This window comes from Phalacrocorax aristotelis, chromosome 10, assembly GCF_949628215.1.
Source record: "Phalacrocorax aristotelis chromosome 10, bGulAri2.1, whole genome shotgun sequence".
Lineage (NCBI taxonomy): Eukaryota > Metazoa > Chordata > Aves > Suliformes > Phalacrocoracidae > Phalacrocorax > Phalacrocorax aristotelis.
Window position 1 is genome coordinate 1783495 of NC_134285.1, and position 16424 is coordinate 1799918.

The 16424-nt window shown below is 57.0% G+C and overlaps 1 protein-coding gene across 1 annotated transcript in view; it reads right to left on the reverse strand.

Moving 5' to 3' along the window:
- Nucleotides 1-418: 418 nt before the first annotated feature.
- Nucleotides 419-16424, reverse strand: part of NHERF2 (NHERF family PDZ scaffold protein 2) — a 40219-nt gene continuing 24213 nt past the window's right edge. The window contains exons 3-7 of the mRNA XM_075104642.1: nucleotides 12641-12817; nucleotides 9227-9380; nucleotides 6445-6488; nucleotides 5780-5842; nucleotides 419-2696 (exon numbers count right to left, since the gene is read on the reverse strand). Coding sequence (XP_074960743.1) covers nucleotides 2538-2696; nucleotides 5780-5842; nucleotides 6445-6488; nucleotides 9227-9380; nucleotides 12641-12817 — 597 coding nt within the window. The 3' untranslated portion in view covers nucleotides 419-2537. The remainder of the gene's footprint in view (nucleotides 2697-5779; nucleotides 5843-6444; nucleotides 6489-9226; nucleotides 9381-12640; nucleotides 12818-16424) is intronic.

Sequence of the window (16424 nt, forward strand, 5' to 3'; positions counted from 1 at the left end):
CTGAATAATTACTACTGAACTACAAGATGTCAGAAATATAAGTGCTTTAACCATGAGCAGTTTCCATGGACTAAGCAGAGATTAAGATTTTTCAAATCTTACCAGTACAGCTTTGCACACATGATTTCTTTTGATCTGCATTCAAACCTACATGGCCTTTTTTCCCTCCCCCATGCAACTACCATGGGCCAGTCTTGTATGAGAAAGGTGGTATTTACAAACAGGTCTTTGCCCTCTGCCATGCATCGGCAGATGCGCCTTTTAGCTCGGTGGCGCACGGGCACGCTCTGCCCCGCACAGACCAGGGTGCTGCCGGGGGTTTGGCTGTGCAGGCACGGGCAGCAACGTGCATACCGTGAAAAAAGAAGGGCTCCTTCAAAAGATGACTGATTTAGAGAAGCAAATATTTGGGGGGGGGGGGGAGGGCAAAAAAAGAGAGCAGGTAATTGTCTTTGAAGTGGGGTAGGGAAGAGGTGTCGTGTTAATGGCCGAGGCAAACCTCTCCGCGTCCCAAGCCGTCATCCCGCTGTCAGTCTCCTCACCGATAGGCAAACACCTGCACCAGATTCTCTCCAAAGGCATTATTTTCAACCTGTTCAGCCCATCACCATTCCTAAACAATAAACTTCCGTAAAAGAGAGCGCGTCTCCTTCACCCCTGAGGCTTTCCGTGCTCTCCTGCCAGCCAGCTAACAGCCATCAGCTGCTCCCCCAGGGTAAAGCCCGATGTCCTGGCCCCGCTGCTGCCCCCCACCCTGCCGCTGTGCCGAGCCCCAGCCCGCTGCCAGGACAGCAGTAAATGTTATAAGGCACCTTTAACTCAATACTTCGAGCCATTACGATAGCCATCGTGCGCTGACTAGCCCAAAGGCCACGGGTCTGTAACACAGCAGCGCTGGAGTAACGCAGGGCAAACCCAGAGCCGCCTGCTGTAAAGTGGTCGTCGACGGCTGCGTGAGCGCTGCCGTTGGCTTTTAGCTGGGAAAAGTGGTTCTGTACTCGACTGTCCTGCTGTACCCAGCCCCTTCCCAGCGCTGCCGCGGCATTTGGGCTGAAATACCGGGCAGCCACCGTGGCTGGGCTTGGGGAGGTGTGGGAGCGTGGGAGGGAGGGGGCCAGCCCCCCATCACGGCCGGGACCCTGCCCTGGTGAAACACCTCTGCCTGCAACCTGAGAGAGCTGTAGTTCACCTTAGTCACCTTCCCTCCTTTACGGCCAAAGGCAAGTAATAAAGAGCTTAAATGGGCTTAATCTGTAATGCTTTAAAGATACGTTTTTGAGGCTTTAATACCAAAAGCAGGGTGTTTTCAAAGGAGGCCACAGAAAGCCAAAGCAACTGCCCGCTCCATCAAACCCCTGCCTTCTTCATTGCCAGCCCTGCGGAGACCCCAGGGCTTTGCAGGACTCCCGGTGGCGAGACGGGGACTCGGTTCCGCTCATGGGCCGGAGGCATCGAATACCAGCCCAGAAGTAACAAACCAGGTGGGACCCAGGACGCGGGACCCAGGACGCGGGACCCAGGCACAGCCGCAGCTGAGCCCCGCTTGCCCAGCGCCCAGCCCGCAGCTGGAACCGGAGCCCCGCGTTCCTTCCTGGAAACAGATGCAGGGTCGTGCTTGCTTTCAAGTCAGTCCAAAGAGTTTTTGTAGCATCTCGTGGCTCTTCTCGTCTCGCAAGGCTGCTCCTCGCGCCGCGGGGCAGGACTGGCCCCACTCCCTGCCTTCCCCCGCCGCTCAGCGCTGCACCGACGACTGCAAACGGTGACGCCTGCGGCATTTGGGCTGCTGGGTTTGGGTTTTGTTTTTAAATCCTGCCCTCTCCCCTCTGCAGAGCTGTCGGGGATGAAAAAGGGGCTTTTATTGCAAGGGCAGAAGTCACTGGTGGGGAGGGAGGATCCTAAACTAACTGGAAACATGTGGGACTTCATTTAAAAAAAAACCTAAAAACAAAACAAACGTTTTCATTGCAAAAGCAAAGCCAACAAGAGCCATTTACAGCCGCTGTCCGTTTTCCCATCATGTGAGTATTTAATACTGCAGACGGGGTGCTGGGGAGGGGGTGCCAGGTACACCCCACCCCAAGGGCCCCCACCATGGCAGGGGCACGAGGCCATAAGACGTTTGCAGAGGGGCACAGAGCATCAGTCTGGGACACCCGCAAAACCAAAACAAACACCCCAAATTTAAAAAAAAAAGTAACAGAAGCCTAAATGGTGCAGGTAAGAAACAGGAGTTAAACTCTTCCAGTCCTTTCTCATAGGAACGGGGGATGGTGGGCAGCCAGAGCCGGGCTGAAGAGCAAGCAAGAAAAGGAGCTTTGGTCACATTTGTCTTATGAGAATCGCTGGTGAGTAACAACAACAATAATAATAAAAAATAAAAAAAAAAGGACTTTAAAATACGCCTTGTAAAAGCAACCAGTGAAGAGCAGAGCACAAAGCATCTCACATGGACACTGAAGGACAGGGCGTAGGCACCTCAGAAACGTCCGAGCTGGGGCAGGGGCAGGAGAGCGGCAGCCAACAGCCACCAGCAAGGCTCAGAAATTGCTGAAAATTTCTCGCTTCTTGTTCCAGTCCATCTGCGGAGCTCTCTTCTTCACCCGCTTGGCCCGCACCTTCTCCTTGGCCTCGGCCGCCGTTGGGCTCAGGGTCAGCCCGCTCTCCTCAAACGGGTCCTTCTTCTCCGCGTCTCCATCCTGCGTGGAGAAGGGAGAAAAGACGTCAGCCCGCGGCAGCGCGTCCCCCACCGCTGTGAGCACAGCCACGGCATCCTGCAGCCCTTCACCCCGCGTGGCCCCAGGACAGGCGTTTCCTCCAGCGTGTACGATTAGCAAACGTGCAAGGGTGGGTTTGTTTGGAGCAGAAGGTCACAGTCCTTCCCCCGTGCCACGTCTGTGGTTTCACTGGCGGCGGCGGCACCCGTGTGGCCACAGATTTACTTACTATGTTGTGTTTTGTGGGGTATTTTTCCCCCCACCCCCGAAGAATCTGTGGCTGCCACAGCTGGGAGTGGAAAAGCAGAAATACAGAAGCTGCTGCCAGAGGGAAAACAAGCTGCTCTGCTTGTCTGCTGGGAAAATGGAAAATAGGCCCCTGGTGCAGGCAGAAAGCAGGGACGAGGGAGCAAGCTGGGCGAGCCTCGGGGCTCACAGGGAGGGGTTCGCCTGCCCGGGCACCCGTTTGCTCCCAGAGCACCCATGGCCAACCAAGGCGGGGAGGGGGGGTGCATGCCCAGCCGGCTGTGCCCAGCACGGCTGCCGTAACACACCAGTCAAGGCAGTATTTGCTTTGGGAACTGTACTGAAAACAGCGTCTTCCCATCTGCTTAATAAAAGTACTTTTATATTAAGAAAATTAGCTTTCTTTTCTAAAGTCACCGGCAGCGTGCCCTCAATCCAGAAACCCCAGGCACCCCTCCACTAACCCTGACCCTCTTGCTCCTGCAGTGGGTGAAGGACGGTCACCACGTCCCCGGGGTGCAATTACCGTCCTGGCCAAAATGCTTTTATTCCATCGCATCCCTGCTGGGGACCCAGCACCGGGACTCCGAGCCCCTCAAACCCCACAGGTCGGAGAAGCATCATCCCTGCCAGGACTTGGTTATCAGAGCTGGTTTCAGCGGGCAGCACGCTCCAGAGCGGGCACAATCTAAACTTTCAGCTTCATCAATCACATCTGTACTGAGCCTTTGCCAGGTCTCGGTGCCGGGCAGGCCAGAGGTGCCCGAGGAGACCAGCTCAGGGAGAAGCGGCTGCACGACCATGCTCGTGTCAACAGTGGGCAAAAACACACGCAATCGAGACCTTCAGTTTTAAGGAAACATTTTAAAGCCAGCCTACTCGCGTTGCTGCCCTACCAGGCATGCAAAACTCCAAAATAATGATTTCACAAACCCTGCTGATAACCGCGGCAGGTCTTCCACCAGCGCTGCAAGACAATGGCTCCAGCTTACGAACGCAAACTGAACCGGGTGGTGGCTTGAACGAGCACGCCAGGCTACGAGCTGGGGGGCAGCGCCGCAGGCAAACCCCCCGCCACCCCCCAGGGACGCTGGTTTCTCATGCAGAGGTGGGACAACGACCTCTGAAACAGCCCAGAGGTGACTCCATGGGAGGAACTGCTGCACTCGGGCACCGGGACGCAGCCTGGTTTTCCAAAGGCAGCAGCCATTGGATCAGGACATGTATTATTTAATGCTCAGAGAGAAATGGAGATGCCAGACTGCAGGCGTTTGACCACAGCTCTCAGACGCAGCTGGCGTTCAAGATGTTTTAGAGGCTCTGGGTGCTCGGAGGAGGCTGCGTGAGCACTTGCTGCCATCAGACTCCTGCTCCCAGCCTCCTCGGCGCAGGCGACAGCACAAGCACCGAGAACCAGCAGAGACCCCACAGGGCACCTGCACGGAGGCATTCCTCTATTTTTAGCAGAGCCTCATGCTAAAGATAACTTTTTGAGCACTTTAGAAATCCCCTACTTCATATTTTAAGAAAAAAAACCTGCTAAATTAATAACACCGAGACAATGCCAATCTATGCCTTGCATTTACTTGCGGTCACTCATTCAGCTTGCACAGCGAGGTCTGCCTCTTTTCTGCGGCGCTCAGCCAGGCTCCATCAGAGGAATAGCCCCAGCCTTGCAGGTCACCAAATCCCTGCTCCTCCCATCCTGAGCAGCTCCTTTAAACACTGAGATAAATTCACTGTGCTCCAAGCTAAAAGAAATTTGGCTTTTTTTAATTTTTAGCCTGCCTTGTCCCTGTTAGCAGCACTCGGACCTCGCAGCTCCGCTCCTCCTGCCCTCCCCGGCCTCGCCTCCTGCCCTGTAGCTTGTCAGTGTAATTACACTTAAGATCCAAAACTCTTGTGGGCATCCTTTCATCTTACACCGCCTTTCAAACTATTCAAGCACAAGTCACTGCCCAACGCAGCTCCAATTACCGCGCTGCCGTTACCCCTTGACGCTCTCTGCTCGGTTTGGGGTGGTGCTGCCTCCTCCCGAGGTCACGATGCCCGAAGGGACAAGTACGTGTGAGTCCTCCCAGAGCCAGGAGCTCGCCCGGGGAATGGAGCACGCATCCATCGCACCCTGGCAAAACTCATCCTTTAGTAAGGGACATCTGCTGCTGCTGGCAGAGGCCATGCAACCCCCACAAGCTCTTCTGTCCCTCCGGGGCAAAGAGGGGAACGAATTCGCAGCCCAAACTTTGCCCGTGGAGCCAGTGGCTCGCTGGCAGGGGACAGACACAGTCAATAACCCAAACCTCGCAGAGCCTCCTTAAACTCTACTTAATCAAACCCTGCGTGTTTCAGCTCCTGCCCAACTGAAGGTAGAAGGGAAGGAAGGCAGAACAGGATGGGATTTGATTTGTGGCCGAATGCTGCTGCATCTCTCAGGCGCCGGTTTGCAGGGGGCACTTCGCAAGCGCAGTTTACAGATGCTCATCTTTGCACGTACGTCTCGGCGACAGCAGCTGCTACAGCGCACGTCGCCCCGAGGGTCCCGAGCCCTCAACCAGCCACTTGAAGGAGTTATCCCAGAAACGCAGCCACCTACGTGCTGGACCCCACAGCTGCTGACAGCTCACGGCTCTATCTCATGCACATCCACAGCACAAGGGATGAAAGAAAACTGTATTTCGCCTGCTGGATGGATACAAGCGTACCTAAGTCTGTGAGATAGAACTGAAAATGCACAAAAAAGCGTTGTTACAGAGTACCATAAGGCCAGGAAGTACCTACAACAGCATGTAAAAGGGAGGGGGAATGTTTGGGGTTTTTACCTCTGATTCCTTCCCAGGACTCTGAAGGTCACTGTGAGATGAAGATGTGGATCCTCCGTTCAGCTAGTGGAAATTAAAACGTTAGTCCAGTTTGCACAAAGATAGAATTAGAAAAAAAAATAAAAAGGCAGAAAAATGCCCCAGCCTGGTGGGGACGGACATCCCAGCTGGGGCAGGAACAGAGCCTGGAGGGGAGGGTCCTGCCAGGGGGACCCTGCGCACACACACGCACACAGGAGCTCCCTGGGGTTTGCAGCGGCTCCCCCGCGCCCGGCCGAGCGCAGTACCCATCCTGCCAGTGCCAGACAGCCGCTCACCTCCTCCCTGCCACTGGGAACAGCGGTTAAACGGGGCTGAAACCAGCCTTGTTCAGCCCCTAAATTAAAGCTGCAGTAGGAAGCAATTAAAATCAGCGAGCAGCAGTTACGCTGAGCTAAACAAGCCTTGGGGACACGGTGAGCATCCCTGCTCTGCAGGCTGGCAAGTCATCCCGACAGGCTCAGGGGTCACAGGTGGGAGCCGAGGGAAGCTGGCACGCCAGGAGCCTGGACTCCCACCCCCAACCCCCCCTGATCACTCCAACTCGTTCCCCTAAACCGAGCTAACCCGGGATGCTGCCCAGCCCCGCCGGCCGTCGGGGCATCCAGGAACAGGCAGGTACTCACCTGAGTCTGTGCGGATCCGTTTGTCATGGGCTGGGGTACCACACCTATAGACCACACAACGAAAATACACGTTAAATACACTCAGCTGGGACTGCTGGCCTCAGGGCCCAGGCAGGCATCCCTCAGCATCACCCACCCAGCCACTCCGAGCCTGCCTTCTCCCTGCCCACCCCACCAGCTCAGCGTCTCTTGTTGCTTGGCTTTGTCCTGCGCTGCTTCCCGGCCCACGCAGAAGCCCGTCCATCCCCCTCGTGCCCTGCTGGGACCAAACTCCTTCCAATTCCCCCGACTTCACTCGATTTCACCCTGTTTTCATCAGAAGAAAACACCTTTCAGGAAGGGGACCTGGAAGTAACTTCCTTCTGTGAGCACTAAATTCAGCGCACTCCCATTTTTTTTGACTATTAAGTGGTTTGGGTTTTTTTCAGAAGCTGTTTAATCAGAAATCTTAAAGACCAAGCCAACGCTCTTCACCAAAATCAGCATCTTTTTGGTGTCACAACAGCATGTGGCAAACAACCCACCCCCCAGGTACCCTGGCATTCTTTCTTTTTGCTCACTTGCAACAATTTGCACTAATAATATCCGACACGATGGCAAATTTTATGCAGATAAGCTGCCAGTCACCACGATCAAGTCACTGCTAAAGGCATTACCGTGTCTCATCTGTCCCAGGCTAGCAGGTGTGTTAGCTGTGGCGGGATTAATAACTGAATTATGCCGAGCATGAATGGTTCTCGGGGGCAAAGCCCTCACTCTGTGCACCTCTCCAGCAGAAGACAACGATGTGGATGCGCGTCGCTGCGTAACCCAACATGCAGGGAAGCAAGCGCGGCGCATGGTGCCAGACGTGGCTTGCGGCTGCGGACGCCCAGGGCCGCCGACTGCACAGCCCCAAAGCCGTCATCTCCCCGCACCACGCGCGGACACGGCCAGGCTTTCCGAAGGACCGATCTGGGGGCTGCATCAGCGCGAGCTGCAGGGATTCCTAGTGCAAACCAGGGCACCTTTGTGTTTAAAAAAAATAAACCCAAAGCATAATATTGAGAGTGTGCCGCTGAAAAAGCCTCGGTTACGGGGTTGGGGTCCTTCAGTGTTTTATCATACTGAATGTTGGTTTACAGTGTGATAAGCTCTGAGCAATGGTCATCAGAAGGAAGTCGGCTCATAGCAGAAATGACGCTAAAGTCTCCAGTATCATAAAAAGCTAATGTTACTTAAATGAGAAGCAAGCTTCAAATCACAAGCAATATTAAAATGGAACTGGACTTTAAAAAAAGAAGCAATTTCAAAATTCGGCATGTCTGGAAATAGTCTTCTATTCCCTTAATCCTGAAAGGTGCATCGCTCTTAAAATACACTCACTGGCTAAGACGTTGAGGTGCTTAGTATCAGCGGTAAGGCTTTGAAATTGTCAGCCTGAGATCAAAGCAGTTTGATTAAAGAGTGCAATTATTTCCTCTTATCCTGCAAACAACGGAATTTACCAGAGCACTTTGTCATCGACGCAGGCACCGCCACCAGCCCGGCAGACCCAACTCCTGATCTCTGACGAATGCGTCCAGACGGCAGCGAGGGCTGCAGAGCCAAGGCAGGGGCTCGAGCACCCACCCGCACCTCCCGCAGCACGTCCGTGGCCCTGGCTTCATCTGCACCCACCCAGCGTCTCCGTGGCCCTGGCTTCATCCGCACCCACCCAGCGTCTCCGTGGCCCTGGCTTCATCCGCACCCCCCCAGCGTCTCCGTGGCCCTGGCTTCATCCGCACCCCCCCAGCGTGAGCGTGTCCGCGGCCCTGGCTTCATCCCCACCCCGGGGAACAAGGGCTCCTTTATCGCTCATGCCAGCAGACAGCTCTCGCCCCAGCTCCTCCTCGAACCGATGCGGAGCATCTGACACCGTTTCGCCCCGTGCGCTTCTCTGCATTGTTTGACCCATTTCTTTGGACAAACCTCCCCATTGAGCATGGGAGGGACCCGGAGTGCAGATCAGATAAGGAAACAGCTGTAGTGGGAAACAGAGCTCCCCATTCAGCTGGGGGGAGCAGGACGGGCCAGGGAGCGCCCTGCTCCCTCCCCATCTGGGAGCTGCAGCACAACAGGTTGGAGAGTGGACAGGCTGCTTTCTCTGCCAGGTTCCGAGAGCAAGGAAAACATGTCCTGCAAGAGCCAACCCTGTGATCGCCCTGGCGTGAAACCCTTCCCCCTGCACGCACACAGTGTTTGCTCCGGTGTTTCTCGATGCACCCTCAGGCTCCTTCACGGAAGCAAAGAGCAATGGGGGGTATTTACTGCACTCTCCCTCCCAAGACCCCAGCTCAGCACCCTAGCGGACCGCTCCGCTCCCCCAGACCCTGCGAGCCCACCCGCTCTGACGCCAGACTCCCCATCTCCCGGGGGCAGCCGAAAATGGAAGGGCCCAAGGAACAGCCATCAGAGAGGCTTCCCAGCCCCAACCAGACAGAATGGTCCCACCTGAGCATCCCTCTGCGAGCTCATCGCTCACCAAGCACCCAGCTCCCCCTGAATCCCACCACGCTTTGCCTCAGCCACTTTATGGCAGCAAATTCCTGAGTTAATTATTCACCGTGTAAAAATAACAAATTGGTTTTTGCCTGGATTAGGAAGTATTCTCACTATTTATAAATAGCTGGGTGGTGCTCAGGAAACTACCAAGAGATGAGACAGAAGGGAAGCATGACTCTCCCTCACTTCTGAACTCCCACCCATGACACGGTGGGTCACGGGAACGGCGTTGGGTCGCCCAGGGAAAGCGAGGTCTCACCTTTGGTGTGCTCCTCCGTGGGGGTCACCCCCAGCTTCTTGAAGTAATCATCTGTTTCGGGGTCCACCACCAGGAGCCTGGCTTCGTTCTCCCTGGACTTAATGTGGGACACCACCTCCGAGTGCCGCAGGCCTTCCACGTTTATGCCGTTCACCTGCAAAGCGACAGCGTCAGAACCCAAGTCTGTGCCCGCCCGCAGCGGAGATGCTGGTCCTGGCTCACAGACCCCCAGGGCAGCCTCCTCATCCCCTAAGGGATGGGATTTTCCGTTTTTAATTTTGGTTGGGATGATAGGAAGGGTACAGGCTTTTTCCTTCTCCCTCTAAAGCCAGCTACAGCCTCCTACCACCCCTCAGCGCCTCTGCCAGAGCATCCTTCATGTTACTGCACGCGTCCCAGATGCGCCTCATTGGAAACCACAGCCCCCAGCCTCCGCCACCACCTCACCCACCCAGGTCCTGCCGAAATGCTCTGGCGTTAGTGATCTCAAACCCAGCTCTCACCTTGGATGAGCCCCAGCTATCCCAGGCTCCCTACAGGGTGCAACCATGTGCACAGGCAGCAGGCTGGGTGCTGCCGGCGTCTCCTGCTCCCTAGGCCTGCCCAGGCGACTGCAGCATCGCCACACCATCATTCATCCCTCCGTGAGGGAAAACCGTGGATTTCCTGTGTCTCCCGGCGGGCGAGCCCCCGTGCCTGCTGCACAGATTCATTTCTCCCTTCCCTGCGTGCGAGCCACCGGGGAACGTGATCCTCTGCTCCCAATTGTTCCCCGCAGGGAGGGGACAATTATGATTTTGAGGCATTGTTCGGGTGGGGAATGAATTACCCTTTGTCCCGCAGGGGAAGGTCTCTGCACCGCCCAGCCCCTCGCTGCTGGACCCGCTTTTGTGCAACAAACTCTTTTCAATGCTCCAGCCTGTCCCTGGGAAAGCTCAACCCACCCTTCGCCACCCATGCTGCCTTTGGCTTCCAAAGGAGCCTGCCCGCAGGACAGCAGAGCGATGTGATAATTCAGCTTGGATGGAGAAGGGGAGAAAGCGCTGGTGCTACAGAGATCACCAGGAACAGAGTAACCCCCTCCTCTTAAAAAATAGCTACTGCGTTACTACAGCTTTCTGAAACAAATCAAAGATTTCGGAAATCTGTGCGGCACAGAAAGGCCTTCGTTGGGAGGAGTGGAGGGCAGGTCTTGTTTGTTTTTTCTAAGCCACACATTATAACATTATAACTGCGTGCTTTGGATGCACACGCCTGCTCTCCTGCAGGGCCATGGCAGTCCAGGATCACCAGTACCAACACATTTTTTTTCCTCCTCCTCCTGCAGACAGACAACTGCCTTCTGGAAGCACACCGAGGGAGAGTCGGGGACCGAGCCTGGGAGTGAGGGTAACCCTGTCCCGGCAGCACCCCGGGGAGCTGAGCTACACCAGCGTGGCATTGCCCCAGCAGCACCCAGGACATTGCAGCCTGTCCCAGGGAAGCAGGACAGCGGGTGAGGCCGGCTCTGGCCCAGCCGTGGTCCCTCTCGCTGCAAAGTCGTGGCTGCATCGCAGCGGGGGCGAGCAGCCGCCTCCTCTGGGTTGTGCCAAGGCTGCCGGCACGACCCAGAGGAGGCAGCAGCTCATCCCTGCTGCAAAGGGACAAGGCAGGCGAATGCTGCAGACCTGAGCTGGGCCAGCTCCAAACTTTGGGTTCCCATTTGTGTTTTGGATGCCTGAACACAAACCTGGGGCAGAAGCAGGTCCTGAGGGCCGGGATACGGCTGCGAGGGCTGGGATGGAAAGGGAACCCTCTGCCCAGGCTTTGCACCTCACTGGCAACCTCAGCTGCCGGCTTGTAACCCCGCTCCATCCCCGGCAGCACCCTGCCACCTCTCCCGGTCACCCCGATTCACCCCTGGCTGAGCTCGGCCAGGCAGCACGGGGCTGCCCTCCCCCTGCCCCAGCACAGCAGGGCTGGGGGGCATCAAATATTTATGAAAGCCCCAAAGAGCAGGTACGGAGGGCATCGGGTTTCCGAGCTCGCCAGCTCACCCCTTGCCACTTTGTATGTGCCAGGCGCTCCGCCAGCCACCAATAAATAAATAACACAACGCCTCGCCGTGACACCGCGCTGCCGGGAGCTGCCGCCGCCACCGGCACCCCGCTCCCAGCCCCATGCTGCTCCCAGCATTAAAGTTTTAGGGGCTGGGAAGAGGCATCAGCTCCCACCAGCTGGGGGAAGATTATTCTTGGGGCTAGACAGCAGGCAAGTGCTCTGGTCTTAGTATTTCCCCGACTTGCTCAGGTCTGCAGGATGGATGTGTTCTGTTCCAGGAGTACAAACCCCTTTCCCCCTCTGGAGCCAGTGGTGAGGCCTCAGCTTGGTCCCTGCAGGAGGGTTTCGGGGTTCACCCTCCTGGGGAAGGGCCACATGTCGCCCTGAGCAGGGGACATCCACGTGCTCTCGCGGTGCAGAAGTGAAAGGGGTGACGACGCCTGTGGCACCAGCTGCCGGATCAAGCCCTGCCCATCCCACTGTCCGTGCGCTGCTCATGCCCAAAGCACGGGCAGCTCTGGATGGGGAAACCTCTTTCTTCAGGAAAAACACATGACAAGTGGAAGGGAGGGTGATTCCCAGCCACATCAAAACTTGTGTTGTCCAGCACTCGGTGACCAGGAAGATGCTTCCAAGAGCAATTTTCGTCTTAAAATCTCTGCAAAGCTTTTTCCCCTCTCTTTCCGAGCGCCTGCCTGGCAGTGCATCAGCTCGCCTGGGTGGCACCGACCCGTCCCTGCGCCCACGGCAGGACACCAGACCGGAGGGTGGCTGGGTGCGATGTCACCCCCTTCCCCACGCTGGCGGTGGGACGAGTCCCACGTGTCCCCAGACCCCTTTCGCTGCAGCGGGCAGAGCCAGCTCCAGCACCAAGTGGCACCAGGCAATGCCACCCAGTACAGGGCTTGCCGTGGTACGGCGGGGAGATGGGCACCCATCAAGCACCCCATCTGTCCGCAGGATCCCACGGCCACCCCCGAGCCACCCCGACGGGCACAGGGGCAGCAGTTTGCCTGCTCTGACCCTCCTCTGTGCCAGCCAGAGCCAGCAGCAGCATCTAGATTTCAGTGCTCACGAGTGCCCACTTTGAATGAACTGCCAAAGGACCACAAAGCCACTGCCTAAGTGCCCACATCGGTCTTATGGCTCCGTATTAGGGACGATTTGGGGGGGATCTGATGGAAAAGGTCATGGGATGGGGGTTTGTACCACCTTCAGGCTTCCCAAGGGTCCCATCACTTCTGCTGTCCCTCTCCCCACCTGCGAGAGGGGGGACAGGACCCAACCGCTTCTGCCAGGTAGGACTGAACATCCCTGCCAAGGACACCCCAAAAGGCCTCCCAGGAAGGGAGGTGCCGAACCCCGCGCCGTTACCTCCACCAGCCGGTCCTGGGGCCGCAGCCCCGCTCTGGAGGCCGGTGAGTCGGGGTCGACCGAGCGGATGAACTGCCCCGGCCGGGACTTCTCGCTGTGCAGGTTGAAACCGTAGCCATTGGGGCCTTTCTTCAGGTGGCAGAGACGTGGGCACAGCTCCTTCTGTCCATTTAAATCCTGGTTAACAGAGGAGGGGTTCGGGGGAGACAAAACATTTAATTTATAGGTTTGGTTTTGCTCTAAAGGAGATGTAATCATAAATAAAGCTACCAAGGAAGCACCACATAAGCACCCTGTCCTCCTGTTCCCCTGAACAGGGACAGGTTAACAAATGAATTTCCTCTCATTGAGTCTATTTTAGAAAATCAATTGTCCGAAACCATTACAGAAAAAATTAAAACAAAACAAAAAATGCATTTCCTTCATCAGAAGCAGCCCAGATAAAGCCTGCCCGTACACCAAGACCCCCCCAGCAGCAGCCGAGCCCCAGGACTGCAGCCCTGGGCAGGGAGGAACCAAACCCGAGAGCTGAGACACTGGATTAACCTTAGTAATTTATTTAAGGCAGCGCCATGCCCTTGGCCCCGGTGACATCGGCATCGCCCGTGGGTACAACCACCTCCCAGCGGAGGGGCTCTGGGGGCCGGGGTGATGAACCCCAGGCCTGACGGCTCCCTGCAGCATGGAAAGGCTGAGCTTGCTGTAGGATGAACGGCACAGGAGCACGTGAGGAGCTTAGCACCTTCCCCCCATCCCACGATAAATGCTTTGCAGCTCCTGGGGGCAGCCGAGGGAGCAACAAATACCAGCTTTCCTCCAGGTCTGCAGGACCCTTTATGCTCCCTCAGATGCTGCTCTCGCCACCAGCCTCCGCACGACCCCTTCCAGCCCACACATATGGGGCAGCACCGGCTCACGGCACAGCGCCGCGTCCCTGGCAAGAGCCACCATGGAGATACGGGTTTTCATTTTCCCCTGTGGTTTCAGGAAAACACCCCCTGTGGCTGAGTTTTAATGTTTCCTTAAAAGAAATGCTGCTCCCCTCCTGATAAAAGGCCTTATTTTTTTTCAGAGCACATTTATGGTGAAATCTCTTACAGCCTTTCCTTTCAAATTAAAAACCCACGCGGCAATTCCCTCCACGTGCCTCCAGCACGGCTCCTACACGCCGTGCTGGCTTCGTGCTGGAACTGCCCGCACCAACAGCACACCTTGCACTCACGGCACCGCGGGGCTATTTCTGCAAAACACCCTCGATGTCGCTTAAAAGCTGTTTCCACTCCAGGAAGGGCTGCGGGAGCTGAGAGCACCCATGGCTGATGCCCAGGAGACCTGGCCTGGCCAGCACCCGCGTGGGGGACCCCAGGGGTGATGCCAAGGGGCTCCAGCTGCACACAGACCCTGCGTGGCAAGAACCAAACAAGCCAAAGGACGTTTCCCGCTGCCACCGTGGAGCCAGACTATCCGCAGGGTCCTCACGTGCCCCAGCGATGACGGGGAGTAACTCCATTTGCAATGATACAAGGTGATTTTTGGCCGCTGCGAGTCACAGTGGGGCAAGTACAGAGGGCAGCGAAGAGCTGAATCGATTCACCAGCACTCGCTGGTCTCCTGGCACCCTGGGGTCAGCACCTAATTCCCGCAGGAGCAGCACAGCGCATAAGCAAGCTGATTACCAGGCGGCTGGACACCGCCGGCGAGCCGCTGGCTCCTGCTGCCAGGGCCGCCACGGCTAAGTCATTCAGGGGGCTGATCCCGTCTCCTTCATCTCCTCAAAGATGGGATTTTCTGTAGGAGCATCAGGCAGAAACACACAGAGTGGTCGCCCCCGGGGACACGCCGCGCTGGGGAACGGCTCTGCTGCCTTTTCCCTTCGGCACGGCCGCAGAGCCACCGGCTGCCAACGGTTGGAGAGAGCAGCGCCCTTCCACCCCCGCTCGGTACCAACCGGCACCGCGTTAACGCAAACGGCAAAACACGACTCATAGCACGCGCTGCTGGGTTCCCCACTTTGCAGAGCTCAGGGCCAGAGGACCCCCAGGCGCAGGGCATCAGCCGTCACCCGCACCGAGCACAGGCACCGTGGGTCACCCAAGCACACCCAGCTGGGGTGACGCTGCTGCCACTGGCGGGGACAGAGGCCACAGATGATGAGAGATAAAGCCAAATAATCCCAGCAAGAAATACCTGCTTCATGCCACAGATAGCACGTGTCCCCGTGCCGTGAGCCATGACCACCCGGCAAGGAGGGGCCTCTGGACAACCCCCCCAGCACCAACTGCCTGTTGCAGGCTTTAATGCAATGGGATGAGGTGAGACCCGGGGACAGCGCAAGGGGAGGCGCAAACCCACCGCAGCTGCTTCACAGCCCGGGGAAACTCCCCCTCGCTCCCACCAGTGCTCACTCCGACGCGACGGGATGCAAATAAACCCCAGCAGAGCTCTCCTCGAGCTGCATATGAAACACTCAAGCTGCTCACGGTGGGCTGGAGACGTTCAGGGGACAACACTTGCATGACTGTAGCCTCCATCCCTTTGCTGGGAATACAAATGCAAAAAAAGCCACTTTTCCCCCCAAATCACTTAAGGCTGCAACTTCCCAGGGCAGCTGACCGCACCGAAACGCCTCCTCCATTCCCTCTGCGACTTGCTTCCTCACACCGAGCTCTTCCAAACACAGCCCCTGGGGTGCTGACAGCCTGAACCCCCCGGGTCCCCAGCCCCACCGAACCCCAGCGCCGGGAGGCGAGAGCAAAGCCTCCCCCGGCGCCGAGCGCCGGTGCTCAGCAGCCCCTGGCCAAAGCAAGAGCTGGAGCTGCACCCGCCTGCACCCATCTGCTCCCGCTTGCATGGTTGCGTGCCGACCACGCTCCGCGGCAGCGAGCAGCGAGATCGGTCCCAGAGCCCTGGGGCAAAAAGCGGAGGGAATTTTGGCCGTTGCTGCAATGCCCAGCAGGAGCAGAGGTGGATCAGGACCCAGGACCAGCTTGACCAGCTCAAACTCAGGAAATAGGGATGGGAGATGACCAGCCCTTGCTGACACCAGGTCAGAGCCGCCTGCGATGCCGCTGCTCTGGCACAGGAGGGACACCTCGGCCACTCCGACTCCTCGGGGCCAGAGCACCGAATTCCTCAAAAAACACTCGCAAATGAGGGCTCCCATCAGCAGCGCCCGTCACGGGCATCGGGGTGCGCTCGGACCAGCTGCAACGTCGTCAGGGATTAACTTGGCACTGCAGTTTTATATAAAAGCAGCACGGAGGGAGCTGCAAGACAAGCCTTACCGACTGCTCACGTGCACATGCGGCGGCTGAGCTTGTGGGGCGCACGGATGCTACCAGGACAAGTTTTGGAGGAAGAGAGACCCACAGGCACCTACCCGGGGAGATGCTCTTGGCATCGACACCTCAACGCACAGATCGGTTCTTAAAAGGGAAAAATCATCAGTGCAACACCCACTGATGGATAAAACCCAGCTCCTGCCAAAACAGGGCAGGGCTCCCCAACGCGCTTCAGCCACCTGCCCAGCAAACGCCAGGACCAGCCCCTCTGCCTGCCGCGACCCCTCCCTCCACAGATTCAGCACGCCTGTATTTTTCCCATGGCCCCGGAGCAGTTAGTTCACCCTATCTGCAAACATTTCCAGCTTGCCTTGGAGTCCCTCAAAAAATGAAGAAAACAGGAAATGATTCAACCGGCCAAAGAGGGTCGGATCCACGCGACCTTAAAGGATGCGCAGGGCTCTGTGCAGCTAGGGCAAGGGGGCATGTCTCGCAAGCAGACG